Source organism: Ochotona curzoniae, unplaced genomic scaffold, assembly GCF_017591425.1.
Source record: "Ochotona curzoniae isolate NIBS_2020 unplaced genomic scaffold, NIBS_Ocur_1.0 scaffold_2453, whole genome shotgun sequence".
Lineage (NCBI taxonomy): Eukaryota > Metazoa > Chordata > Mammalia > Lagomorpha > Ochotonidae > Ochotona > Ochotona curzoniae.
The window spans coordinates 13,253,621-13,281,519 of record NW_024467094.1 but is presented as its reverse complement, the minus strand read 5'-3'; the positions used below and the strand labels follow the sequence as shown (position 1 = coordinate 13,281,519).

The window sequence follows — 27,899 nt, the reverse complement described above, 5'->3', positions numbered from 1 at the left end:
TGGATCTTGTTTTCCTGATAGTCAAGGCCAAAGCAGAGAGCCGGGGTATACTTCGGGGGTGAACCTGCTCACCCTTGCCAGTTCTCCAGAGAGTTCTTTGGCAGAGACTGCCCACTCCACTGCCAATGGAACGGAAGAGAACCCCCTGGGACAGCCCATGGGGTGTAGCATCCACAAATCACAGGTTGTGTCTGTGTATGTAGAACTGGGGTGCTCCTGTCTGGGTAACCACTCGTTCATTTGTGAGGATCAAAGGAGCTGATGAGGCAAAGCGCTGTAACTCTGCCCAGTCTGAAGGGGTGAGGAACCTGATGAACTGCCACTCCCTTTGAGGTCAGGCCCAAGCTCCCCCAAATCTCCCAAGCGTAGCGCTAATACTAAACACTTCCCTGGATTTCTGCATGTGAGATCAAAGGGGGATACCACCACGCCCTGCAGCACCATTGGTGAGGCCCCCTGACCCCTGGGCGGCCTAGGCCAGCTCTTGCGAGTCCCGGACCAAGTGTGCAGCCCAGCGCAAGTCAGACGTGGAGGTTGCTCGCCTCCATCCCGCCAGGGAGGCGGTGTTCCGCCCACCCCGGCCCCAGCTAAAGGAGGCAGGCTTTGGAGTCCAGAGCGGGCGCAGGGCTAGTCCGTGCCGTCCACCAGCTCGCACAGCATGTTCTCCAGCGCCGTGATGCGCTGCTCCTGTGCCTGCACCCGCTCACGGAGGGCCTTGATCTCCTCCAGCAGCGTCTCCAGGGTGTGCTGCTGCTAGGGCACCCAGGACACAAATGTCCAGGTTAGACCACGGGCAGTGGGGACACGCATGAGCTGGGACTGGGTGGAGTGAGGTTGGGTCTTACCGCCAAGGGGGTGTCACTGGCCGACTGGCTGCGGCGGGGCCCGGCAGGAGGGCGGGCGTCCAGGATGTTGCGCTTGCTGACCCTGAGCTCGCGGTGCTTGGGAGGCACGTAGCCATCCCTTAGCGAAATGAGCACGGGTTCAGCGTCCTGGCCTGACAGCCATTCGTCTGCTTCCAGCGCTGGCTCCGGGCCCGGGGTGTCCGGGTAGAGGTCGTCTTGGAACAGGTCTGACTGCGGGGGTGGGGGGTGGGGGTGGGGAAGGATGTATGCGGGAGGGCAGGAGGATGTGTGTGAGTGGAGGCGCCGGCCAAGCCCCCTCTGTTGCCTCGAAGTCCCGCCCAGCCTCCTTCTCTGACCCTCACCTTGCGGGGCACCGTCATGACGATGGGTTCACATTTTCTCTCATGCAGCTTGTAGAACCTGTGAGAGAGCGGGGGTTTGGCACCACCGAGGCGGTGTGATGGCGGGGGGGGGGGGTTGGAGCCCAACCCTTGCTGAGCTTCCACTGTGCTCACTGCGGGTCTGGTGTGACCACCATCCTTACACTGCACAGACCAAAGCACCGAGAACCACAGACCACTGACCACGGCACCGGAACGCAGAACGCACCTGTCTGACCCCTCACTCCCCTTTTCTAAAGCCTGGCAGGGGCAGGGGAGGGAGTAAGCCACAGTGGCCAACAGGAGGCAGGGACAGAAGCATGCAGGGGCCGAGGCTCCCAACCTGGCGATCTCGCACTTGCTGACGTCCAGGCCCCGCTTGGGCATGAAACCCATGCCTCGCTGTGGCTCTTTGCTGCTGAACGTGTTCAGGTAGTGCACAAAAGGTGGCTCATCGGTAATCTCAAAGTAGCGAATGCTGCTGTCGCCCTGCAAAACCCTCTGGTTCAGAGGTGCACCTGCGTGGGGCCCTCTGCACTTCCACCCTGCCTTCCGGTTCTCTCCGCTGTCTCAGTCACCTTGCCACACAGGTAGACGATGCTGGAGTCAGGATCGTAGAATGGCAGGAGGACCCCGTTGCTTGTGTCCATCTCCTGTAGTGCCACGGGCTCTTCGAAGTTGTTCTGCCCAAGGACAGGGTAGGTGGGTGGGCGGGATCAGCCTTGCCCCGCCCTCCCGTGCTAGCTCGGAACCCCCAGGAGCCCCTTCAGATTTTCCACCCTCCCAAGCCCCATGCACATCCAAAGACAGCTCTGATCTGCAGAGCAGCAGCCCCCTCCCCTGGACATGACTCCTCCTCTCCCGCGCACTTATACCCCCAGTGCCGCTGCATGCAGTCACAGCAAACCACCCCCAGGGACTCGGCATCATCAGGCGGGGGCGCCAGCGTGGGGCTTCTTCAGGCGATGCGGCAAAAACTGGGCAGAGGGGTGAGTGGGGGGGTGGGGGTGGCAGGCGCTGCAGAGGGGACAGCAGCCTCCAACCCTGTCCAGGTGGGCAGGCCCTGCGGGAGGGGGGCGCCTGGCCCCTCCCCCGTGATGCCAGTCCCCGGGGCACACCCCCCCACAAGCCTCCAGCTGTGTTACCGGGTCCCACAGGCCCAGCTCTCGCTGGCTCATGCGGGTGAAGCCCGTGGTGAAGATATGGCCCTGGCGCGTGAAGACGGCCCGCATGGGTCTCATCCCCTCGTGGGCCGCAAACCTCTCCTGGGGGTAGGGGGAAGACACGGAGGGGCATCACTGGACTGCCTGCCCTAGGGGGCCATGGAGGGCGGAGCAACCAGCTGGATAGCTCAGATGTGGGTGGCAGAGAAGGAGACACGGAAGGGGCCTGAGAACTCAACTTCCAGCGGCGTGAGGGACCCCGGGGTTTGCAGAGCCGCTGGGACTGGAGAGGGCAAGATGTGCGCAGTTCTCAGCTGATCCCAAGCCCTTAAGCGCCCAAGAGCTGAGGGGGATGTCTGCTGGTTCCCGGTGTCAGCGCGAAGCTTTTCCCGGAACGCAAGCTCTCCGCCCAGCTCGGGGGTCTCTTGGGCGCGGGCCGCCGCCCCGGAGAGCGCGCCCCTGGCCGACACGGTGGAGGAACGAGCGCGCGAGCGCGCCCGGCGCGGCCTGGCCTACCGGGTCCCACAGCGCGAGTTGCCGCTCACTCATCCTGCTGAAGCCGGTGCTGAGCAACTTGCCGTCTGCGGTGAAGACGGCCCGCAGCGGGCGGGCGCCCTCGTGAGGCCGGGCTCGCTCCTGCTCGCAGGGTTAGTGGGTTAGAGCACCCGCCCGCCCCGCCGACGCTCGACGCGCGTGCTCCACGCACACATGCATGCGCCACGCGCCCCAGGGTTAGACTGGAGCTGCTGAGGCCGGGCCCCCCAACCGTGCCCAGCCCTCGCTCTCCCAGGTTGCCCCCACGCCCTGCTTCGCCTTGCAGAAGGGGTGGGGCTGGGGCCCCAGGCCCTGGAAGGTGGGTTGCCCCTGCTGTCTGGCGCAGAGAGAGGGCCCGGAGCTCAGGTTTCATGCAGGCTCTGCTGGGAGGATGGAGTTTCCAGCTGGTCCCCTCCTCCATCCCAAAGTGAGGGGGCTTCCTCTAAACTCCTGGGATGCTGGGGAGGGGAAGGGGAGCAGGGTGGAGGGCTGCAGGTTGCTCATCTCGTTAAGGGCAGGAAGCAGCCTGGGGAAAACACCGTGCGGAAGGAGGCCTGGGGCAGGGGCAGGTGAAAGGCTGCGCCTGGACGGCAGCGCTGGTCACTGGGCAGGGGCTGCTGGTGGGGGGCTGGGCCAGGAACTCACCGCCACCACTTGGCCCTTCCGCGGGTCGATGATGCGCAGGGTCTTGTCCTTGCAGGTGGTGGCTAGGAGGCTGCCGTTGTTGTTCCAGCACACGCTGTGGATGACGTCGGGGTGCATGTCGTCCAGGCTCAGGAGCACCTCGCCGGTGCCCACATTCCAGATGATGATCACGTTGTCACCACCTTCCCAGACAGGGCAAGATACGGTCCTCACCTGGGGCCTGGCTTTGCTCTCTCACTCTCCCATTAACTGACCACAGCAGGGCTGACTCCTCCCCGGGCCCCCAGACCTGCGCTGAGCAGAACGTTCCTGGCCGTAGGGTGCCAGGACAGAATGCCCACGCGCTTGGAGTGGCCCTCCAGCGTGATGACAGGTTCCGTGATGTTGCGCACCGGGGTGTAGTCCGGGATCTGCCACACCTGGGTGTGAGGAAAAGCACAGACAGGGTAGGCTGGGTCAGCAGCCCCCGTCCTGCCGCTCCCCGCCTTCCCTTCACCCTACCGATTCCCTTGAACCTAAGGGTCAAACACAGGTCCTGATTCTAGGCTTGCCCAGGCCAGAAACAGCTGGAAGCCAGAAGGGGGCGCTGCTAGCGCTCCCAGAGATCTCTTCATTTACCCCAGTAAGGAGACTTTAGACCAATGCCCCCTGTTCTTCCGGCCCCAAGTTGTCCATGGCTATAATTAGCACTAAGCAGTGCATCCTGGGAGGGAGTGGGCATATGCCTAAAAATAGCCAGGAGCCAGGCAGGGCAGGGCAGGGCTCTGGGGCTCAGCACCCCCTCCCACCTTCCCCAGCCCAGGTGATGCTGCCCTGCCTGCTTCCCACGCCCAGCCCTGAAGGGTCTGCCAAGTTCCTACCATGATGGTGGTGTCATCTGAGGCACTGGCAATGACGTTGTCATTGTGTGGGCACCAATCGATGTCCAGCACAGGAGCAGTGTGCCCAGTGACCAGTGGGTAGTTCTTATCCACTCGTCCTGTCTGAAGAGATTGGAGAGGAAGGTGAGGGGCACTGTGTGTGTGTGTGTGTGTTTGCGAGTGGGGTGCGTGAGCAGCAGATTTATGACTCAATGCTTGATCTGTTTTTCTCTGCAGGCTCCTCTCTACATCTCTAATCTCATCCTGAAGTTGGCTGAAGGCACAATGAGTTGAAATGATTTACAATTAGGGGACGTTAGAGAGGGACGATGACTCTGCTGAGGACACTCAGCAAGACACTGGTGGGGCGAGACTGGAGCCCTCAGTCCGGTGTTCTGAAGGCAGTTCCCAAGCCTCTTCTTCCAGCTGCAGAGACTGGGGAAGCCCCCAGTGGAAAAGGTCAAGGTGAGATGCCCAACAGCACTTCCGCAGCCATACCCTTAGCATACGACTTCACCTTGGAACCACAGCAGTGGGTGATCCTGGCACCTGGGCTCCCCAAACTGGAGCTGGACACCCACCTATGTTTGGTCTTCACGGGCTGCTTGTGGAGGTTTGGGGCCAGCTGCACTGGCACTGGCCCAGCCTCACTAGCGGTGGACAGCTGTGGCTGGGTGGCACTAAGATGGTAGTTATACAGGCAGAGGAGGCAGCTCCAGCTGAAATTTGAGCCCTGGGTACGGTGTCCCTGGATGGTGTCTGCATTATCTGGAGTGACTCACCAGCTATTGTCAGGCCTCTTCCTGACCCTATCACCTGTGGGCCTCCCCTAACAAGGTGCAGGGGTCAGAATCTGGGTTAAGGTCATGCCTTACAGTGGCCCTCCTGGGGAGGAAGATGGCCAAGGGGTTTGAGATTTCTCAGCAAAGGTGGCAAGCACTGCCTGGCACCCCATCCCCAAGGCACGGGGGCCTCTGGCTTTGTGTGTGATGTTTCCCTGCAGCAGCATGGCAGTGCAATGACTCACCGTGTAGAGCGGGACTCCCACCCCGCAGTGTGCCGTTTTGGGGTGTGAGGTGATCGGGTGGTTATCCTGGGCTGGGGAGGGGGGGTGTGGCACTGGGAGGGACAGGGAACGCATTGCTAGGCCATGGTTCCACTGCAGCCCAGCCATCAGTCATTCAACGCTCCCTAACTGGGGACACTGCACACACAGGTGGATGGACTGGGTGTTGGCATCTGAGGTATTGCTGTTTTGGGTGGGGTGAGGGAGCACCCCAATAGTCCCTGAGGGCTTGGGGGACAAAGAACAGTCAGTGCACACAAACTGGCCTTTGGAGGAATGGAACACAGCAGCACAGACAGCCACGGTAGTCCCCAGGGGGCCCAGACGGTGCCCTCCCACTCGCTTCCTTCCCCTCATTCCTCACCTTGGCCAGGGGCAGCACAATGAAGGCACCCCCACCTCCAGCCTCCACGATAATGGCCAGGAACTTGGGGTTGACGGCACAGAAGGAGCTGTCCCACGTGACCTTGGACACACGTATGTCTTCGTAGGCCTGGTCGGCCTTTGCTGCCTGCCCAAACACATGGCGGAACTTACTCTGCCGCACGACGCGACGGCTCATGGCTGGGGACGGAGGTGGGAGACTTCAAACGCCAGAGATGTTTTTGGTCCTTCGTCCAGTGAGCTGCAGCAGGAGGACGAAGCAGAGGGAAGGAGGACAGCAGGAGGAGCGGGTGTGAGGGACTACCCAGGCACGTCTGGTGCAGCCCTGGGAGCTTTCCTCCTGGCAGTCCAAGCAGGAGGCAGTTCTTTGCCACCTGTGAGGCGCTAGGACTGGGGGGGTCTGACTTCTCAGAGATTTAGGGAGTTCTGTGGACCCTAAGGAGCTGAAAGCTTCCTGGTAGCTGGAATGTTCTAGGGGAAGAACTTCCATGTCAGGTGGGCTGTGTCCGTCTGCTTCAAACAAGCATCGCTTCCTGGAAGTCTTTGCATCTCCAAGAAGCATCTCTAGGCTCTGGCCACTGGCTCGAGGCTGGAGGCCAGGAACGGGGTGAGGCATCCCTCCCCACCCCACTGTTCCCAAATTGTATAGCATCGTTCAGGCACAAGCAGTTCTGCCTTTCTCTAAAAAAAAAAAAAAAATCTGACCACTGACCTGAGTCCTTATTGCTACTGTTCTCATCACTTCTGTGCCGTGGGGGGCCGCGACGGGGGCGGGATTTCTCTCCTGCTTCTACTTTTCCCAACACTGGCTTCTGCCTGAGGCCCTAACCCTGGCCTCCTGGTTTCTGCCTACCACGCTTCTGTCCAGCATCTCCTCTGGCTTCTCAGCCCCAGTGGAGGGGGGCCTGTTCCCTGCTACACTCTCTTGGGGATGGGGTCCACGACCTCCAAGGCCAGGGCCAGAATGGGAGACACTCTCCCGCAACCGTGGCCTGCTGCGCCGCGGCTGTCCTCCCCAGGAGACATTCCCGGTGCTGCCAAAGGGGCACGGGCTCCTGCCCCTCCCCAGTCCCGGGCATCCCTGTGCCCTTCAAGCTGCTTCTGCGGCCCCAGCTTGAGGCCCGGCCTCCCCGCACCCTTCCGACCTCCTGCCCCCAGCACTGCGTTCCTGCGGGACGAGGTGTCTGCGCTCCGGCCGCTGTCCGGCCAAATATAGACACCAAGTCCGCCCTGCCCCGGGACCGAATTTGGCTGCGGGGGGAGGGGGCGCAGACCTCTGCCCGCTCCAGGAGACCCAGCGCGCTCAGCTGGCTGCGGCGGTGGCTGCGGAGGGGGTGGGCTGCCCGGGGAGAGGGAAGGGAAGGTGTACCTGGTCCTGAGCGGGCCGAGGGGGTGCTCACGCAGCGACTCCTTCGCCGGGGGACCGCGGTGCGCTGCGGGGCCGAGGAAGGCGTCCGGGCACTGCCTCTCCGGGTGTCCGCGGCGTGGGGCTGCGCGCTCCGGCCGCTGCCTGCGGTTCTCCGGGGCCCCGAGCCGCTGCAGTCCCAGCTGCCGCTGCCATCAACCTGAGGGGGCGGGCCGGGGCGGGGCCGCGGCCGTCCCGCCCTCTCCAGCGGCGGGAAAGCCGAGCGTCTCCGGGCGCGAGGCGGCCGGCCTTAGCCGACCGTCTGTCCGAAGGGCTCCCGTGCGCCGGGTGCGCACCCTCCGGCCCGGCTCGGCGCCCCTCAGGCAGGCTCGGGAAGGCCCAGGTCCCCGGAGAGGGGAGGCGGCCGCGGGACGCGAGTCCCTGGAGCGGACGGCCGCGCCACTTCAGGTGGTTTTCCGCGATTTTCGCCTCAGACATTCGCTTCCAGCTGAACCCGGCCGGCGACGTCTCTTCTGATCCAGGGCCGCGGCCCCGGTGCTTGCCTGGGAACTGTGGCTTAGTTGCAGGAGTCGCCTGGGCGAGCGCGGAGGACGCAGAGAAGCGCCAGGCCTGTCGTGCCTTGAGAGACGATCCCCGGGCGGGGGGCTAAGTGAACGTTCCTTAGCTCCCCACTCCCTTCCCGGCTCTCAGCATCAGGATCAGAGGGAAGAGGCTGGTACAAGGCTTCGGCCATTTTTAGGGGTGAGAGCAGCCAGCTCAGAAGACCATTGCTAACTAGACTCACATCGTTTCCAGAGCTTGTGGTGCCTATGTTCTAAAGAAGCAGACCTGACTTGAGGAAGATCAAGAAGATAATGTCACCGCTGGTACAGCAGTTAAAGATACTACTGGGGCAGCCACATCCCATATAGTTGGAGTGTAGGAGTTTCAGCCCTGTCTCGACTCCAGCTCCCTGCTGGTGTGCACCCGCGGGTGATGCCTCAAGTACTTGGGTCAGGGGGCTCCTGGTTGATATTTCCCACTCTGGGAGGCTAGCGACCAGCATTGGAGAAGAGGAGGTGGGAAAGTGGTGGAAACCAGGAAGGTCCCCACAAGGCTGCTTCATTCTCAGGAGGATCCAGGTGGCACTTAGAGACTGTCACAAGTGCTCAAGAACTAATTCATGGCACCGGGGGTCCCGAGGACAGATTCCAAGCATTAGGAGAAAAGAGGGACTCACTTGTTCCTACCTAGCAGTCATATTCCTACTTCATGTCCTAAAGACTTCACATAACATTAACTCCTTTCTGGTAACCACTTGCAGAGATGGGTACTGCTATTATTCCTATTTTACATGCGAGGAGAGTGAGGGACAAAAATGGTAGGCAGCTTACCCATTACTCAGCTGGTAGCTGGTGGAGCCCTGGGAGGCTGTCGTTTGTGCCCACGCTTTTCAGCAGCCTGCATTTCTTCTGCCCGTCCTTGAAGGGCAGTGCCACTGTTATCTCCCAAGAACTGACCCTGAGAGGCTGCGTGGCACAGAGTGCCTGGGCGCATTAGGAAGTTGAGATTGCAGTCCCAGCTCAGACAACCCTATTTTTATAGTTTCTTTGGCTGTAAAATGGAGCAGCTGGGGTCAAGCCCCTTCCCACTCCACTTCTTGGCAGAGAAGGTGTTTGCTGTACTGCCAATTCTACAACAGTGCTGTTTGTTTCCCATCTCTTTAAGGGCAGCAGGGCACTGTCTTGTACAAGGTGTGGGTTTGGGACTAGGGAGCAGCAGTTTTGCAATCTGCCCAGTCTTCAGTTACATCACCTGGGGGAGGAGCAGGGACTCCCAGCTATCTGCTTGAGCTGGGTGTGGCTCAGCCCTGCCCTCCAGCCTTCTCCTGGGCTCCAAGGCCTGGCAGAGCTGTGGGCCGGCAGAGGCAAGCCACAAAAAGCCATTCGGGGAATGAAGCCACTTCCTCTCTTCACTGTTAATCTGGGTTCTGTACGGCAGTCTATAGGACCCAGACACAGATTTCACCTTTCCTGACGCCATTTTCTGGAAGAGGGAGTCTGGCTGCTTCTGGCTGTGATTTGATCTGTTTTGGTTAGAAGGTCGAAAGGTTATCTAGATTGGTCAGACCTCAAGCACTCCCAGAATATTTTAAGAAATGATCTGCCCCTTATGATCCTGCACTGCAGTTCGGGATGTGTGTGCTGCTCCCTGCACGAGACCTGGGCAATTCATAACGAACTGGAGTTCAAGGAAATGTGTTCTCCGTAAGTCTTAGCAAATTTTATTAGTAATTGGGAAACTAGACATGGAGCTCTCCCTGGATAGTTGCCTGATCTGAGGTAAGTGGCACCACTCTGAATCTTGTGATCGGGCCTGGGGTGGGCGCAGTGGCTCAGATTCCTGTCTCAGAGAAGGGCCTGCTCTGTGGCCCTGTGTCCTTGCAGCACAACTGAGGCTCTTCTCTCCTAACAGTGGGAAGTTAAAGCTGTCACTCAAAGTCCTTGGTCCCCTCTGGAGACCCTTCAGGGAGCTGAGGTGCCTTAGGCTGCGGTTATTACCCTTCCCTTGCTAATGTGCAGAGGTCACCGTTCCAGGAAGTCCTGTCTGCTGGGGCAGGTCACAGCAGCTGTTCAGGACATCACTCTGCACCACAGAGGGTGGAGGAATTTGGGTCTCTTTGCTTATTCATTCTCCTAACCTTCAGGTGGTGGCTTGGGCAAATGCTACATTGACTGGGTGAGTTCCCAGTTTGGTCACTTGATTCTAAAGCCATGCTGCCTGAAATAATTTTAGTGATCCTATCTCCTATCAGGTCTTTCATTTGTGTGGAAGGAACAAGTGATGCTTTTCTCCAGAGCTCAGCTCTCTGGTCAAGATGTGCCTGGTTGGGCTTAGTTGACACAAAAGGCTGTCACCACTGTTCTCCACCACTCCCTTCACTTTCTTCAGCAGCCCCCTCTGTGACACTTAACAGAAGTACACATTTCATCGTCAAAATAAAAATTTATTCAATCTGTAACAAGAACATTGAATCTGCACATTTGCGCACAAGTTCACATTTAAAAACAGCGGAGCACATCAGTAATAAAAAAAAATCTATGATACAAGTGGAACATCCCAACCACCAGGAAGATTAAGGAAGGAGATGGGACCACTCTATTTTCTGCTTCAAATGCCTCAAAAAGGTCCCAGAGGTTCCAGGGAGCACCTGCTTTAATAAAAGTGAGCATAAAAGTTTGGGGGTGGCCCGGGGCAAAGGTAACAGTCAGTGACAGAGTCTTTTGTACTTGTTTCCTATATTGAGAACAAGTCTTACAAAATAAAAAGGAAGGAAGGAAGGAAAGAAGAAAGAAAAGGCACCTTTAGTTATGCCAAGCAAACCAAAATCCAGTGAAACAGAAACCAAACAATTCCCTGTGGACCTTCTGATTGGGAAACACTTCAGGGCCAGTTACCCAGTTTTCAGCTTGAGGTAAGCTCCAGGTTATTAGCTCTGCAGGTGCACAAGGGATGCTGCTTGGCATCGTTGAAAGCACAAGTGGTGGCACCTGCCCTATACCTCTTAGGGGATTCTTCAAGCTGCTGCAGGGTGGTTCCAGTTTAGAAATCCTGTCCCAGGTCTCTGGGCTACTGAGAAAATGAGGCTAAACTTCATAGCAGAAGCCAGGCTCAGTCACCTTCCACCTCTAGGCTGGAGAAGTACAGAAGCACCTTGCAATTGCTTGCCCTGGCGTCAAGGGACCCGGAGCCCTGGGAGAAGGGTTAGGAGTGTGAGGTTTCCTGCATTGCTGGCAGGCCTCTTCCTAATATGGGTGCTGGGTGAGTTGAGGCAGCAAATACACTTATGTCTAACACATGCCTTCATCTTTTAGTTTGGAAGGGAAAATAAAGTCCAAGATGCTTTTAAGTTGGGTTGCTGCCGAAACATCTACCATCAAAAAGCAAAAGAAAATAACAAACAACACTGACCATTCACCACTACAACCATCACTACAAGACACACCAGCACTGAGCCAATGACTATTTCCACAGAGTGTTAGCTGGGAGTGCAAGATATGAGTGGAAGTCAGCTCCAGGCCACACCCACTGATTGCCAAGGGCTGACTGTTATGGCATTGCTCTGCAGGAGGGCTTACAGGGCAGCCAGGGCTTGGATGCCTGCAGGACTAATGGCCAACAAGATGATGTATATTTTAACACTCACAATGTAAACAAAGTATCCACAAATAGTTTTCCAAAAAGCCAAAGAATGGCTTTATTTAAAAATTTTAAAATGCCCTTATAAATGACTTTTTGCATAATGTTTAAAAAAAAGAAGAAAAGAAAAAAAAAAACCCAACTTCCACAAAAACATCTTTACCAAACATGCCTAGATCACGTCACAACTGAAATCCTCAGATGAAACAAGTGAAGATTTCTGTAAGCTGCTAAGTCTAGGAAGCTCTGCCTCGACCTAACAGCATTTGTCTGGGGCCTGTGAGCTCAGAGCCTGGGCTGTCATCTTCAGTCTGATCTTGGAGCCTTAGGTAGTTTCCAAAATGAGAAGAGGAAATACCAGCACAGGAACCAGGAAAACCCTAGATAAAGAGCCTGAAGAGGCTGAGATGCCAAGAATGACCCTAAACATTAAGAATCTGAAAGGCAACCCAAACAAGGAGAGATGGACATCACTGCACTACGGCACTACATGTCTACTAGAGAATACTCCTAAATGTCTGCAAAAACTAAGGAAGGATTGGGGCTTCTCTCCTACTGACCAGGCAACCATCTAGATTACAGCTAAAATTCTGTGTGCTCCCAGGGCTTTGGCCCCAGGCACTGAAACACGCATGCATGCACACACACACACTCACATACACACATTTTCCAGAGTAATTAAAAATCAGATTATGGTAGTTTTCACAGAAGAAAACAAAAAGGCGGCTGGGAAAAGGTCAAGGCTTTTTTCTGCTTATCTATCAAACTGGTACTCCAGGTCTGAGCTTCCTGTGAACAGGAAAGAAAAACAGGCCAACCAAAAATTATGTATAACTGAAGAAAGTATGAAAAGCCCTTAACATCTCATTAGCTACCTCTCCTGGACGTCACTCAGTTATGTAAATAAACCAAGAACATCCAATTGTGGGGGGTTCTGAGAGGACTGGCAAAAACCCCTTGACATGGTTCAATTATAGACCCTGTGTAGATGCTTATTCAGAAAGGTGAAGGAAATGATTTAAAAAATTAATTTAAAAAAAGGCAAGACAAAACAAGACTGTTTCATCAATGCTCTATTTTTTTTCTTCACAGCATTAGGTTTCTTTCCCATCTCTGTTCTATCTGATGCAGTGGGAGGGCCAGAAGACAGGACAGTGCAGCACTGTCGAGACTGTCTGTCCTCTGTGTGTGGCATGTCACCCTCATGGGGCTTACCATCAGTAGATGCCACTTCCTTATCTCCACATAAATTCTCCTCTCCCCAGCTCTGCCTTTTCTTACTCTTTCCCCCATCACATTGGTGGTGGCATTGCTTCAATAAGACAGAGCAGTTTAGATGGATGAGTCCTGGAATTCATAACCCTGTCTCTCAGGCCTCCTCACAATGGCACACACCAGCTAACAATGTAACACATAAATATCCCAGAAGCACACAGTGGTGTGGAAGATACGTTTGAACATTTCAGCAGACAACTGAGGGTTAGCACAGGTACACACAATCACTATATTTTAAGGACACTCTTAGCAGGTGGTTTCTGATCCAACCTGCCTCCTGGCAGTGATGTTAGACCCAACCACAACTTCAGTATGGCAACTAGATTCACAGCTCCTGTCAAGCACCTGCAAAAGGCCCCAGTTCACCTTTTCTGTGTACTCTGGGTCACCCTGTTCTCTGCCCCCACTGAATTCTGGCCTCTGAAATGACCTTGAAGGTCTGTACCATCTCCAGTGCTACCATGAACCAAAGCCCAAGTCTCCAGTCTGAACTGCTTGTCAATCCTTAGCAACGTGGACCAAGGCAAACAGGAAGCAAATCTGCAAACCTCTTTAGTTTTGATGAGCTGCAGAGAGCACATCGCATTCGGGGCTAAATTAGCTTTCTGCAAGATGCTGAAAGAGGCTTGTTTATGGCAAATGCTCCTGTGTTAAGGATCTCCGCGACAGCAGCAAAGCAACAGCATTCTAAATGGAGTCATTAGCTTGGTCAGGGCCTCCCCTGTGGCCGCTCAGCCTCCATTAGGAGCTTCCAGCTTAGGCAACTCACGCACACTCCCTGGCTGTGGTTTCAGCTACTGGCAGTGTCCTGGGACTCAGGGCTCACAGAGAAGCCAACTGTCAGTCAACGCTGTGAGCCAATGGGAGCTTCCAGGAGTTTTTTTGAGGAGGAAGTTACTAATATATAATTTGGCAGGAGCTAATTAGACCACTCCATTTAAACAGTTAAAACAGTCAATATACTGTGCAGATTCCTATCAAAGCCTATCGGTTTTACTTCCGGTGTCTTTGTGTGTTTTCCAGTTGCAACACTACTTCTTAAAAATAATCAATGAAAAAGACTCCATAACATCAACAAAACATCATAAAAAAGTGACATTATGTACATAAATACTGTGTATGAACTTTACAGAAATGACAAACTCCCCAGGAAAAAGAAAAAAAAAAACTTATGTCAAGTGTTAACAGTGATAATATAGAAAACTTTGCATTTAATGGAAATTATACACATGTAACAATTCAAATATAATCTATGAAATTAAAAAAATTAGGCAGCATGGGGGAAGAAAATTAATTGAAAAAACAAAAAACAAAACATGGTCATTAAACTCAGAAGGCCTGCAGTATAATTCAAGTAATGGAAGGGTTACAACCCCGCAGACATATTCACTTGACAAGAACACACCGACTTTTGATTGCTGTTTTTCAAACTCGTCACTGCTGTGTTTTAGGGGAGAGGATGCTACAGAGCACAGCTTCCGGCAGGAAGGGCCAAGAAAACCACCCGTGTGGCTCTCCCCAAATCTAAGAGTAACTGGGCAGTGGCCTCTCCACTCCCGACTTTCTATCTAGAGAAGAACTCTTGAATTTCATTTTGGGGTTCTTTTAAACTTTAATAGACCATTTTCTTGGTGAAGTTTGCTTGATAAATCTACAAAGCCCATCATTATCATGCTTTTTCTGTAATGACATGCTCTAGAATGCCAGAAGCAGTAGATTCCAAAAGGCCTCACTTTTAGAGTAAAACAAAGCATGCCCCAGGTTAGGGCCTCCCCAGGCTGAGGACCCCCTGATGTCCACTTGCTCTTCAGTCCATCCACTAGGGCCTCAGGTCTGGAAGGCATTTCATGTTCATCCGGAGACTAGTTTCCAGCTTGGACTCTACCCTTGGCATCCGCCTCCTTCCCTCAAGCAATCAAGCACATATTCTCTCACGGTAAGATGAGGAGCAGGTGGCAGGTGATTGAAAAACAGCAATTTACCACACACACACACACACAGACAGGTATTCTTCAAAAATGAGTTTTTTTTTTTAAAACAAAAAGTGATAAAATGGTCTTGTCATCCAAATCATCTCTCTCCCCTGCCACACACACACACACACACAGACACACACACACTGAAAAAACCCAAACCCTGCATGCGCTAGGAACAGTAAAATGACCAAAATAGTATAAAATTAACCAATAAAGTGCATGTTCCTTACATATTACACCTGCCCCTTTTACAAATATTTCTATTAGAAAGTCACGCGTATAGGCTCAGAATCACATGGTGTTATAGAAGGGGTTGGTTGTCCGTTTTTTGTCATTTGCTTTTTTCAGTCTCCTAAGGGGATGAGTTCGGCCATGTTGCTGACGGGGAGCCATAGCCAGCACTGGGGCTGGGCCCGTACATTGCAGACCCTGGGTCTGTAGCCAAGGAAGGCCTCCTTCAGAACTAGTCAATTCCGGTCCTGCCCTGGGGAGCAAACACTGCTGACTGAACCCAAATTCTTTGGCATACTGTACAAGGGGCCTCTCCACCGGCTTGCTCTGTGCGATACACTCTGTTGTTCTGAGTTGCTCTACAAAATACTTGGTGGGCTCTGGGTTCTGGGGGGCATCTGGAGTTTTTGGGGACTCCTGGGACCCCAGGGCATGCATGCCTGAGTCTGTTCTGAGGAAGGGCTGAAGCAGTTTGACAGGAGGGGTTGCAGAGGAGTCAGGCTCCCCCTCAGGGAAACAGTCTTTACAGAGGTCCAAGTAGCCTAACTTGGCGAGAGAAGCTGAGCGCCTCATTTGAGGTGGTTTGGTGCGCCCTGCCTGGAAAGTCACTCGAGACTCAATCTCCTGAGTGCGCTCCCTTACCAAGCCAGGGCTGCTGCTGCTGCGACCTGCTATGTTTTCCCCACCAGAGCTCGGTGGGAGCTGACAGGACTCAGGGGACAGGTCCAGTTTGTCCCCTAACTCCCCACTGTTGTCACCCAGCTTGCCCCTTAAATTGAGGTCCTCACTGCTTAACTGGGAGCCCCGGTGTGGCACTGGACCACCACCAGACAGGGGGACCTGTGGACTTCCTTCCCAGCTAAGCTGTGCTGTAGAGGGCTCGTGGTCTGTGGTGCTGGAGTGCTCTGTGACATCTTTCAGGTGTACCACCATTTGGGGATGCAGGAAATCCAATGTGGCAGAGGGTATATGGGTTGTGTGGCTGAAGAAAGGCGCTGCTGCCTCTGGGACTGTTGGTGGGCTGCTGTCCCTGACTTCAGGACTGCTCAGTGTGGAGGTTGGATCAGCAGGCCTGTCATGCCCCGAGGATGAAGAAAGAGGCAGAGGTAGCGTTTGGGGTTGCAGAGAAAACTGGTTGGGGCCCAGGGTCCTGTTCAGATTTTCATCGAGCGCGCAGAACACAGTGACAGACTTCTCCACTTTGATGTGCCTCAGCCTTTGCTCCCCACTTTCTTTGCCAGTGGCTGCCTCCCTTCCTGGCCCAGTGTGACTGGACAGCGTTGCTGTGTGGGTATACTCAATGATTTCTATCCTCTTGGGGAGGGGAATGGGGGCGGCCTGTGTGTCAGATCCCTGGTGGCTACCTATAGTCCTCTGCTCCTTTAGGACGGTTTCCTGTTTGGCTCGAGTGTCTGACTCGGGGCACTCCCGAGGAGTGGGCCAGGGCTGAAGCTCCAGTGGCTTGAATGCCGGAATAATGGCATTCTGCTCACAATGGGACAGAGAGCTGGCCTCAGACCCACCGCACTTCCCTTTGTCCTTGTTCACCTCTGGCTCCTTGGGGGCCAAGGAATGCTCTGGGGTGGTTTCATCACTTCTCCCTTTGGGTGCTAGGTCTGCCACAGAAAAATCGTTCTTGGAGTTCTTGCGCGTGGACAACGAGGGACATGCAGGGGCAGCACCATGCTGCTCTTGTTCTTGCCGTAAGCGCTCCTCAAATTCCAAGGTGGCTCGCCTCACAGACCCAGGGTACCACTTGGCACCAGGATGCGTTCCTGAGCCCCTGTGTTCTTGTTCTCCTTCAACTGGTTCCTCTTCTTCCAGGTAGGCTGCGGATGAGCGAGTGGCTGGACAGCCTTCTGGGTTGCACTTCCCTGAGTCTTTGGCTGGTTCAGACTGGGCTTCGCAGAGGCCCTCGTCCTGCTCCACGTGTCCAGGTTTATTCTCTGGGGCCGGGGCCCTCTCATGGGTGTTGTTCTTCTTTGGCGTATGGCATGTGTTGGATAGGATGTCTCCTTTCAGTTGAATCTGTCCAGCTCCTTGACTGATGGATTCAATTTCAGTGACAATTTCTTTGACTGAAATTGCATTTTCTGAGTGAGATGGCATGAAGATGTCTGGACTGACCAGTTCTGAGATTGCCTAAGAAGAAAAAGTGGTGAGATGATTATGGCAAATTGTAGTCTGACTGAGACCACAAACCATGGAGTGCCTGGGACCATACTTTGTCCACCTGTTTTGTCAACCTATAGGAAATAACAACAACAACAACAACAACAAAGAAAAACCAAAACTCAAAAAAGCAGATTCATCACCGCAGATATAAAAAAGTCATTACAGTTGGTTTACTAATAACTTTTATATTCTGTAAACTCAAGCAAGAATCTAATGTAAGACCTTGCTCCAAAATGAACAGTAAATAGCTTTGGAGTCTCCCTATAACCCATTATTTCCTAGAGCCATGAGCCTCTAAGTCCTAGGATCTAAGCCATATTTGAGTAAATGAAACCTTTCCCCTATGACCTGTCAACTTTCAGGTTGATGCCCACCTATTCAAAGGCTCAGTGGTCATCCGGGATATGTCTAGTGTGATGCACAGCAAGAGAGGTGAGGCTGTCACCTGATGTCTGACGTGGACACTCACCGCCCTCTTCTCTCCTCTGTCTTTCTAGTAGTTTCTCCACCTCCCCACACCGCTCCCTCCAACAGCAGTATCCCAGCCTTCAATGGAGGATGGAGAATGTACTCTATAGCTGCCGGCACAATTCCCAAGTTTCACATGGCCGCTCCTGGGAAAGGCTGACTTGACTTACGCAGCCATGTACCTCTGTAAACTTGGAAATCATGACTCTTGTTAAAAATTCCAGATGGGGCCCGGCATGATAGCATAGTGGTTAAAGTCCATACGGGTGCCGGTTCTAATCCTGGCAGCCCTGCTTCCCAGCCAGCTCCCTGCTCATGGCCTGGGAAAGCAGTAGAGGACGGCCCAAAGCTTTGGGACCCTGCACCTGCGTGGGAGACATGGAAGAGCTCCTGGCTCCTGATTGGCTCAGCTCCAGCCATTGCGGCCGCTTGGGGAGTGAACCATTAGACGGAAGATCTTCCTCTCTGTATATCCACCTTCCCAATAAAAATAAAATAAATCTTAAAAAAAGATGTGTCCCAATTTTAGAAGAGTTAACTTGAGAATAAATTTGAGTCTTAGGACTGATGATGTACAGTAATTCCTTCTCAGGTTCTGTAAGACCTTGCAAGAGTTAACATGCCACAAAGAAGAATCTTAGGATTGATTGTTCTGCTCTCAAATTCGTTTCCCTAAACCAGTTGTTGATTCTTGAGTACCATGACATTGGAGAGCAAAATCCAGACATTACTAACAGCAAAAATTTGGCATTAAGAATCAGTTACTATGCCAGTGACTATTCACATGCATTTTGTGTTTAAATTTTCAGTCAAAAAGAACTTTCCTAAAAATGGGCCCTTCTCAGAGAGATGCAGGTAGGTCTCACTCTACCTCAGGTGGCACTGAACCCTCCAGTACTTCACTGCTGGGGAGGCATGATGTGACTGCACGGGCCCAGGGTGGGGGACCTCTATGGACAGCCAGGTAATCAGTTTGACAAGTCTCTTCCTCTACCATCCCCTCTCTGGGAAGGTTATTACCACACCAAAAGCTTAAAGAAGTCAGTTCCTCCAAAAGCAACTGATTTAAAAAACAAATATAAAAAGAAACCACTTGACACGCCAAGTTTTCTAGGAGCACCTCAGTCAATCTCTCTTGCATTGCCTTTTAAAATTTTTAGTAACATCAAAACCAGTGGGAATAAAACAAAAACCCCAGTATTTTGCCTATGGAGATAATTTTATAAGGTGGAGAACTATAAAGATAGTTTTTACCTTTGACTGTTCTTCATCCATCGAAGATTCTTCAGAGGCGTGGGGAGTATTACTCAAGGAGCTGCTTCTCTGGTCGTCCGTGGTCACCTCAGAAGAGGGCACTTCGACCATGGACAGTCGGCAGCTTTCACCCCTTCCTCCGGCCAGTTCTTCCATTCTCGAGTGGGAAAAGGACCGGCACCGGGTTTCTTGCGAGAGCTCTACAAACTTCTCTAGGGCGCTAAAAAAGTCAATGCGATCAGTACTGAAATCTGAGATTTCAGCCTGGCCTCTGGGCTGAGGGCTTGGTGACTCGGGGTCAGGGGACATGGGGAGGTCTTTCAGGCGAGATGTCAATTCTTCCATAGGTAGTAAGTGGACACTCAGACCTGCTTTCAGTGCATCTGTCTCCAGATCTTCGACTGTGAGGTCTGGAAACTTGTTGGCCATTTCTGGAGCCTGTCCAGGCTGGATTAAGGCTTTGGATGCAGGGCAGTTGTCAAGAGGGAATTTTGATTCATTCAGACAACACCCGGATGAGCATCCATTGATGTCATTTAAGTTTAATTCATCTTCAATCTGTCCAGGATGGAATTCCCTAGAAGCAAACTCCAAGCAGATCATTCTCTCTTTGGTACACAGACCTTTTTGATTCACATCTTGTGGGGGGACATGTTCCACGAAGACAGGAGGTATGGGTGGGTGACCCTCCACAGCCTTCACCTCAGCTATGTGGTCTGCGGAGGTGGTGACCTCCTTCCGGTTGAGTTCCAGCCCGGGCTTGCACATGGGCTCGTGGTGGTCTGAGAGGTCGCTGTCAGAATGAGATCTCCAGAGTTTGTTATGCCGCTGTTTGCTGTGAAGGAAATATATACCAGAAATGCCTACTCTGGGTTTGTGAAAATAACACCCTCCCAGAAAACCTCTCCAGATAAATTAAAATATATATTTTTAAATTTTAGGAAGTTATTCATTTACTTGTTTATTTCAGAGGCAGAGCAAGAAAAATAAATAAACCTCCCCCGCTACTGATTCCCTCCCCAAAAGCCTACAACCACAAGGGCTGGACCAGGCTGGGGTCAGGCACCTGGAATACCATCCAGGTCTCCCGTGGAGGTGGTAGCAACCCAAATACTGGTGCCATCACCTGGTGAACATCAGCAGGAAGCTGGAATCAGAGTAGAGCCAGGACTTGAAGGTAGGGATTCTCACATGGGATATGGGCTAGAGCAAATGCTTGCTCTTAAACTTGAATATTGTCCTACAGAACACTTTGCTACTGCTCAACAAAACCAGGCAACAAACATTTACAAAGATACCTAATTTAACTGATAAGAGCCAAAAGCAAAGTAAAATACAAGCAACAAATGAATTTGAGATGATTTTTACCAATTAGACTGATGAGAGACAAAAGAGGTAGGAACAGCCAGTGTAATGATGGTATGACCAAATATGCCCTCTCACTCACTGTTGGTAGGTGTGTGAATTATAGAATTTTTGAGAGCGATCTGGCAATAGCCTTTCAGATCTACCCCTTTTACCCTCAACTCTTCATTTCTTTATTCTTCATTTTCTTCCCACCCAAAGATGTTTATTTATTTATTTATTTATTGAAAGGCAGAGTTACAGAGAGAAGTAGACACAGACAGATCTTCCATCTGTTGGTTCATTTCCCAAATGGCTACAATGGCAGAAGCTGGGCCAGTCTGAAGCCAGGAACCATGATCCTCTTCTGTGTGGGATCTCTTCCCATGTGGGCATGGGACTCAAGGTCTTAGACCTTCCTCTGCTGTTTTCACAGGGCATAAACAGGGAGCTGGCAGAGGGTTAGGCTGTTACAACATGGTGCTGGCACCATCAGCAATTCTTTTAAGAATTTTTTTGGGAGGCCAGGTGTTTGGCCAAGCAGGCAAGATGTTGGTTAGGCTACCCATATCTCATATAGGATGGCCTGGGTTCAAACCACATCTCTGCTTCAGATTCCAGCTTCTTGCTAATGCACAGTGATGGCTGAACTCACTGAGTTCCTCACACTCAACCGGCAGACCTGAATGGAATTAACAGCTCCAGTCTTCATCCTCAGCAGGGGCCATTACGAGCATTTGGGAAGCGAGCCAGTGGATGAGAACTCTGTCTATCAAGCAAATAAACTTAAAAAAAAAAAAAAACTCTACAGATTTTAAAAGAAATGTTACAAATGCACAAAGATATACATGTAAGGATATTTACTATCATAATGTGATAGTAAAATTATATGTCAAAATTTAATTACACACAAATTATGCTACAAAGTTGTTAAAAATGATCATACTTTATATGATGTGCGATATATACTATCTAAAGGAAAATAAATATTAAACATTTGGAATGGTTGGGTTTTTTTTTTTTTTTTTAGATTTATTTTATTTTTATTGGAAAGGTGGATATACAGAGAGGAGAGAGAGGAAGATCTCTCTGATGGTTCACTCCCCAGGTGGCCACAACGGCTGGAGCTGAGCCAATCCAAAGCCAGGAGCCTCTTCCGGGTCTCCCACATGGATGTAGGGTCCCAAAGCTTTGGGCCGTCCTCAACTGCTTTCCCGGACCACAGGCAGGGAGCTGGATGGGAAGCGGGGCTGCTGGGATTAGAACCGGCACCCATATGGGATCCCGGGTGTGCAAGGCGAGGACCTTAACCACTGCGCCATTGCGCCGGGCCCGGAATGGTTAGTTTTTATGTTAAAAATTATAGAAAAACACTTAAAGGAATATCAGGTGACTGAGAACAGATACTTCTGGGGGAGGCTTTTGTTTTCTATATTTCATATTTCTATACATTTTTATTTTTAAAAATGAGCCATGCTTGGTAACTACAACCAGGAGTGGGGGGAAACCCAAACCAAAATAACATACAAAGTCTATTGGAGCCCATTTCGAAGCCCTCAGTAACGGGATGGGCAGCTGACAGTGCTCATGCTTGAACTGGAACACAAAGACAAGGCTTGTATACTAGGATAAAAGCTCAGTAACAGAAAAAGAGGAGAGGCTTAAAGCACTGGCTCTTTTTATTAGAATCTCTGGATAAAAACCATTAAGGTAACACCTGAAAAGGCAGTTAAGGCAAAGAAGACCCCTCACACACATATTCACTCTTTGGCCTATTTGATGGAGAAAAGGTCTCAGGTTGGGGATGAGATTTAATCAGATATTCCAACAGGAAGCCTCAGGCAAAGGCACAGAGCTGATGGTGGTTGGTCAGACCACTTGACCAAGGAACTGGTCACAAAGTGTGGTGCTTGGGGGTATGGTCTCCATGACTTACAAGCTGAAGAAGTTACTTAACCGCAGGGTGGAATGGGAAACTGCCCAAAACAACTTGCCCTGGGCTCAGGGCCACGCCTGGGTTCTGCCCAGTCATGCGCCTGCACTAATGTGACCTTCTGTTTGTTCTCAGCTCTGCACCTGCTTTTAGCTCCCTTTGCCTGTCTGCTGCTTGGGTGAGGCTGTGACTCAGGCTTGCCAGGTCCAGGGTGCTTTCCTGGGTAAGAGGCGGGTCAGGCTGTTTATGAAGACTAGCCGTAATCAATTAGCTGAGTCCCAAGTTGGGTTTTCTCCCTTTCCAAGCTGCATGAACTCTCATCACCCCTAGGAGGAGACAACATATCACAGATCTCAAACAAGTGAGTGGCTCTGGGGAGGGATAAGCTGACTGCTTGGTTAAGTTGCACAATTTGAAAAACTTTTTTTTTTTTTTTAAGATTTATTTATTTTAAAGGCAGAGTTACAGAGAGAGTGAGGTTTACAGAGAGACATTTATCCACTGGTTTGCTCTCCAAATGGATGCAATGGCTGGGGCTGGGCCAGGCAGAGGCCAGGAGCTGGATGGGAGGTGGAGCAGCCGGGACTTGAATTGGCACTCATCTGACATGCTCGCATCACAGGCAGTAGCTTAACCCACTATGCCAAAATGTTGGCCCCTAAACTGCACACCATTACCGAGCCAATGCACTTCCTTTTTAAAGTTTAGTCTCTTAGATTCAGATGCCTTTGTTTCCTGCTTAACTGTAGCCTGTGCTCTCCAATTTCTGCCCCTTACCCGTCCTGATGACCAACTTTCTTCACCCACCATGACAGGATGACACCCACAGTGCACAGGACTAGGAGGACCTCTCAGAGAGAAGCTGTTGTAGCTCTTTTATTAACACACAACAGCTGATCTTATCAGTTGACAGGCTAAAGAGAAGACTTCATGGTCCCAAGAAACTTCCAAAGTTGTTTCTTAAACTGCTTGAAAGTCATGGATCGGGAGGGAGAGACTGAAGTTACACCAATGGGCACAGCAGCGCATACTTCAGATATCACACCTGTGCCTCCCTTCTCTTCCTGGGAGACAGAATTCTCAGAAAATGTGGATTGGGGCTCTGGAATTAAATGGAGATCTATTTTTAAGGGAGAAAGATAAACCTCAATCCAAAGATTTTTTTTTCTTTTTACTTTCTGCAACAAAATGTGCAGGAGAGGCAGGCAGCTCCCTGACCCAGATGTTCATTACCAGCGCCTTGGGGGCACTGCCACTCTGGATGCCCTGCCCTCATCTCCTTCCTCCTCCCTACTCAGGGGTAACCCAAGTCCTCAATCTGGGGGCTACTATTCACTTTCCTTTCTTCACTGTATCAACATGCTTTGTTCCTAATGCTACACTGGTTAGTTTTGAATGTTCTGAACTTTACATAAAGAAAATTATATTGTATATATTCTGCAACTTCCTCTTCTGCTTAACATTAATGTTTTCATGATTCATCACTATGCATAGAATTCATAGAGCATAATAAATGTGTCACTATTTATTCATCTTCTTGATTAATGGTCTTGGTTATTACAAATAATGGGCATTCCTGTGTCGGGTTTACACCCAGGTTACTCAAACGTGTTTATATAGAGAGTGGAAAAGGTGGCTCATAGGAGATGCATGCATCACTAGTGTTATTCCCAGGAATACTAGATTGATTTCCCGTGACGCTTTGTCCCAAGCCAGTTAGCCTTAATGCTGCGTGACTGGTAGGGATAATTTGTATGACATTAGATCACATCTATCAGATCAAACTGTTAACTTTTAAACCCAGCTAACTCTCCATTCCCCTACACCTATTTGAGGCAGGCAACAAATAAACAAGCTGCCAAAACAGAACTTCTGAGTTGGTCTGTGGCCAAGGTGATGCAACCAAGTGTCAGGTCCTTTTTCCCTTGAGCAGCCTCTGACCTGAATTTGGATTCATATAAACACATAAACACATATGAGATAACTGGGCCATTTTTGATAAGAATCTGGCCTGTTAGTAAATGAACAAGAAGGATATTTACATAACAGGATACATAAGGCATCATATTCTTTTGCCTGCTTGCTTGCTTTGGTAAAGCATCCACTTTGAGAAAGCCATGCAGAGGAAGGTACTGCAGTAAAACCAGGCTGCTTCTGGTTACTTTTAGGATATTAGTCTGCAGAAAGCAAGGGATAAAACACCAACTCAGCATTGTCGCTGTGTGTGGTCCTAGGTCCTTGAGATCATTTAACTGCAGGCCTAACTTGCAAGTAAATTGCTTGAAACCTGAATCCACTTACTGGAATAAATATCTGTCAATACCTGCATTATCAGAACGGAGAATAACAAAATGTGCCACAAGCAATGTAATGTCAAATTTTAATACACAGAACACCATTACCCTCGCACTTATCTCACTCCCATCCCAACCATAAATATTGAAAATAAAACCAGACATGAATAGTATCTTCATTTTTCAATTTATAGGGAATATTAAACATTAGCTCTAAATGATATACTTAAAGATGCAAAGACTTCTTTGTATTTTACATGGATTATCACTGTTTTATCCATATCCTTACACTCTGATGAAGGCTACAACCAATTTATACATCACTACAGGAATCTAACATCACTTTCTCATCTATTCAGAGGTCAAAGCACTAAGCTAACGCTCTCAAGAATTCCATCTTTTTAAAAATTTTTATTGCAAGGTCAGATATGTAGAGAGCAGGAGAGACAGAGAGGAAGATCTTCCGTCCAATTATTCACTCCCCAAGTGACCACAATGGCCAGTGCTGCACTGAGCTGAAGCCAGGAGCCAGGAGCTTCCTCCAGGTCTCCCACACGGGTACAGAAACCCAAGGCTTTGGGCTGTCCTCCACTGCTTTCCCAGGCCACAAACAGGGATCTGGATGGGAAGTGGAGCTGCCAGGATTAGAACTGGCATCTATATGGGATTCCGGCATGTTCAAGGCGAGGACTTTAGCCATTAGGCCATGGTGCTGGACCCAGGAATTCACTTTAAGTTAAGCATCCTGTGTCACTTGGACAACCATGGAGCTATTGTATGTAGGACAAAGCCACGGGCTCTTAGAGAAAACCATCATGAACCTTCTGGGAGAAGAAACATGCACAAGATGCAAACATCTGTGCAGGAAGTGGAACTGCTTTGCAAAACGAGATAAATAGGATTTCTCTAAGGACTTGGTTTTCCTGATTACCTACACTGCAAGGTTTGATAGGACTTCAGTCACAGGAGCCTGCGGACCCTCTTCTTCTCACTCTGCTAAGTAGGCAGGTTCTTTTCACTTTGCAACTGGCAGGAGTCTGTGGGGCTCAATTCACTTGGCAGTCCACCTGTAAAGTGCCAGGGTTTCCTAACAACACTTTTTAACGACTACAGATGCCACAGTGACTGGTCTTACCACCAGAGGCCTGATTTGACTGCAGGGTTCCCCATCCCAAAGGTTCAGGGAATGTAGCATTTCTCTAGCTCTAAAAGATAAATGTGGATATGTTTTACTTGTTCCTAGAAATTTTATTTTATTGTTCCAGTGAATGGTTTTAGACATAAAATCAATTGTTAGCCAACAGTCTTGAGGGGAAGTCTACAGGGAACTTCTGAGAAAGGTCTAATTTAAATGCCTCCTTTCCATCAGATGTTGTGTAATTATTTGTAGATACTGAGAAGTATGAAAAACATCTGGCAATTATGAGGCGACAATCTTAAGGACCAGATCATTAATTAAAGCTGGTAGAGGATAAAGATGGGCACATCAAAGTCTGGTTACATCACCACAAAGCAAATGATAAATGGTTCAACTTCCTTTTTTCTTTTAAAGATTTACTTATTTTTATTGGAAAGGCAGATAAGAATTTTGGAGAGAAGATGGGACAGAGAGACAGCTGGTTCACTCCCAAAATGGCTACAATGGCCAAACTGAGCCGATCTGAAGCCAGGAGCCAGCAGCTTCTTCCAGGTCTTCCATGTGGATGCAGGGTCCCAAGACTTTGGCCCATTCTCTACTGTCTTCCCAGGCCACAGCCAGGAAGCTGGATGTAAGTGGAGCAACCAGGACATGAACTGGTGTCTATATGGGATCTGACACTTGCAAGGTGAGGGAGTAGCCATTGAACTTTGTGCTAGGCCTGGTTCAACTTTCTTTATTAGTTTTATTCATTTATTTAAGAGATAGGACCAGCACAGTGGCTCAACAGATTAATTTTCCACCATGCAGTGCAAGCATCCCATATGAATACCAGTTTATATCATGGCTGCTCCATTCCTATCCAGTACCCTGCTTACAGCCTAGGAAGGCAGTGGAGGATGGCTCAAGTACTTGGGGACACTGCTACCACATGGGAAATCTGGATGGAGCTCTAGACTCCTGGCTTTAGCTTGGGCAAACCCCAACCATCACAGCTACTTGGGGAGTGAACCAATAGATGGAAGGTCCATCTCTGTAATTCTGCCTTTCAAATAAGCAATACATTTTCAATCAGTCAATAAAACTTGGTGTGTCGGGCTGGATATGTTTGATTTGTCTCTGAAGGTCCATTCTTCAGCTTCTCCATCCTACTCTCTGATCTCTTACTTTTTCACTTCTACAGGTTCGGTTGATGGGGAGCCCTTGCAAGAGACTGGGAATGGGATCGGGGCTGGGGGGCGGGGAGACTGAGGGCATGTGTTTTTTGTTTCTTGTTTTTTTCTGAGCCGTGTCCTTCTGACTTAAGGCTACTGCTCATTTTTGAAGGTGCTTTCTCTGCCCTTCCAGGATCTAGAACTGTTTTCTTCCTCTTTGGGAACCAAATCCAAACAGCCCTGCTGATAGGAATCCCTTAATTCTGTTATACAGTCACACTTTGGTAAAGAGTCCCTTTATCAAAACCCCCTCAAATAATCCTGGCCTGGATGTGGGCAGTTAGCCCAACGGTTAAGATGTTTCCTGAAGCTCCCCGCTCCCATCTTGGAGTGCCTCGGCTTGCCAACTGCCTTGGGCTCCTGAGCCCAGCTTCCTGCCAGGGAAGACCCTGGGAATGGGCAGTGACAGCTCATGAGAGACCTGTATGGGGTTTCTGGCTCCCGACTTACTGGCCCAATCCCAGCATTGAGGGTATTATGGGAGCAAACCAGGTGGGAGGAGATCTCTTTGTATTTCAAATAAACAAATATTTAAAAAATATCTGAACCTGAGTATGTTCTTTCTTGTTGAGATCTTTGTTGATGTAGGTTTCCTACTACTTGCAGGCAAAAGCAATTCAGTTAATATTCCTGGCACTTCAGTGCTTAAAACTCAGGAAATACCACGAGAGAGGAAAACCCACGTTTCTAATAGTGGGTGGTGGGAGGCAGTGGTTGATCTGAAGGAGGAAGAAATAAAGAGCACATACACGTATTTATTTCCTGGAGAGCCCCGGAGGAAGGAGACAAGACTAAATCTGAAGAACCCTTGGTCACTCATCATGTGCATCTACACGTATCCTGTGGTACAGAGCCCTTGATTTTTGTTTTACAGGGTCAGAAATGGAAGGCAGGTCCTCCAGGTTGCCGTGAGGGTTCAGTGAACCAGGGATGGAAACCAGATCTACGGACTTTAATTTTGTGGATTTTCCTCTTTCCAGTGCTTGCCCTTTCCTCCACAAATCAAGCCCAGGAAATCACAAAGGAATGAGACAAGCAAGGGCAAGAGGAAGAGGAAGGGTGACTGTTAGGATTCTGCTTTTCCTATCCTCATTTATGACGTTTCTGAAATTTCTCTAACATTTAAGAAAAATCACACATGATTTAAAAAAAAAATCCAAACAGCTTGCAGTAGC

At 50.7% G+C, this 27,899-nt stretch overlaps 2 protein-coding genes across 7 annotated transcripts in view; both read right to left on the bottom strand.

Annotated features, from left to right (window-relative positions):
* Window positions 1–46: 46 nt before the first annotated feature.
* Window positions 47–8,609, bottom strand: CORO6 (coronin 6). 4 transcript variants are annotated; one of them, XM_041000227.1, is made up of 11 exons: window positions 7,247–8,609; window positions 5,858–6,118; window positions 4,428–4,550; window positions 3,857–3,986; window positions 3,568–3,749; window positions 2,371–2,490; window positions 1,804–1,908; window positions 1,569–1,714; window positions 1,208–1,265; window positions 846–1,076; window positions 47–753 (listed from the first exon to the last, which is right to left on the bottom strand). In XM_041000227.1, exons 2-11 carry the CDS (start codon window positions 6,053–6,055, stop codon window positions 628–630), a joined length of 1,419 nt encoding a protein of 472 aa, XP_040856161.1. In that variant the 5' UTR covers window positions 6,056–6,118; window positions 7,247–8,609; the 3' UTR covers window positions 47–627. The 4 variants fall into 4 exon arrangements, with proteins under 4 accessions (XP_040856161.1, XP_040856162.1, XP_040856163.1 ...); XM_041000228.1 differs by lacking the exon at window positions 7,247–8,609 and having other exon boundaries at window positions 47–750; window positions 5,858–6,424; XM_041000229.1 differs by lacking the exons at window positions 2,371–2,490; window positions 7,247–8,609 and having other exon boundaries at window positions 5,858–6,424.
* Window positions 8,610–10,213: 1,604 nt separating this feature from the next.
* SSH2 (slingshot protein phosphatase 2) overlaps window positions 10,214–27,899 on the bottom strand; it is a 213,160-nt gene continuing 195,474 nt past the window's right edge. For all 3 annotated transcript variants that reach the window (XM_041000224.1, XM_041000223.1, XM_041000222.1), the window contains 2 exons: window positions 18,802–19,636; window positions 10,214–17,046 (listed from right to left, as the gene is read on the bottom strand). In XM_041000224.1, coding sequence (XP_040856158.1) covers window positions 14,965–17,046; window positions 18,802–19,636 — 2,917 coding nt within the window. In that variant the 3' untranslated portion in view covers window positions 10,214–14,964. The remainder of the gene's footprint in view (window positions 17,047–18,801; window positions 19,637–27,899) is intronic.

Bases quoted from the DNA above. Each gene is read 5' to 3' on its own strand.
- CORO6 (XM_041000227.1), bottom strand. From the start codon at position 6,055: ATGAGCCGTCGCGTCGTGCGGCAGAGTAAGTTCCGCCATGTGTTTGGG. The intron at 1,266-1,568 runs GTTGGGAGCCTC...GCTCTCTCACAG, and splicing joins AGCAAGTGCGAGATCGCCAG to GTTCTACAAGCTGCATGAGA. The intron at 754-845 runs GTAAGACCCAAC...TGGGTGCCCTAG, and splicing joins CCAGTGACACCCCCTTGGCG to CAGCAGCACACCCTGGAGAC.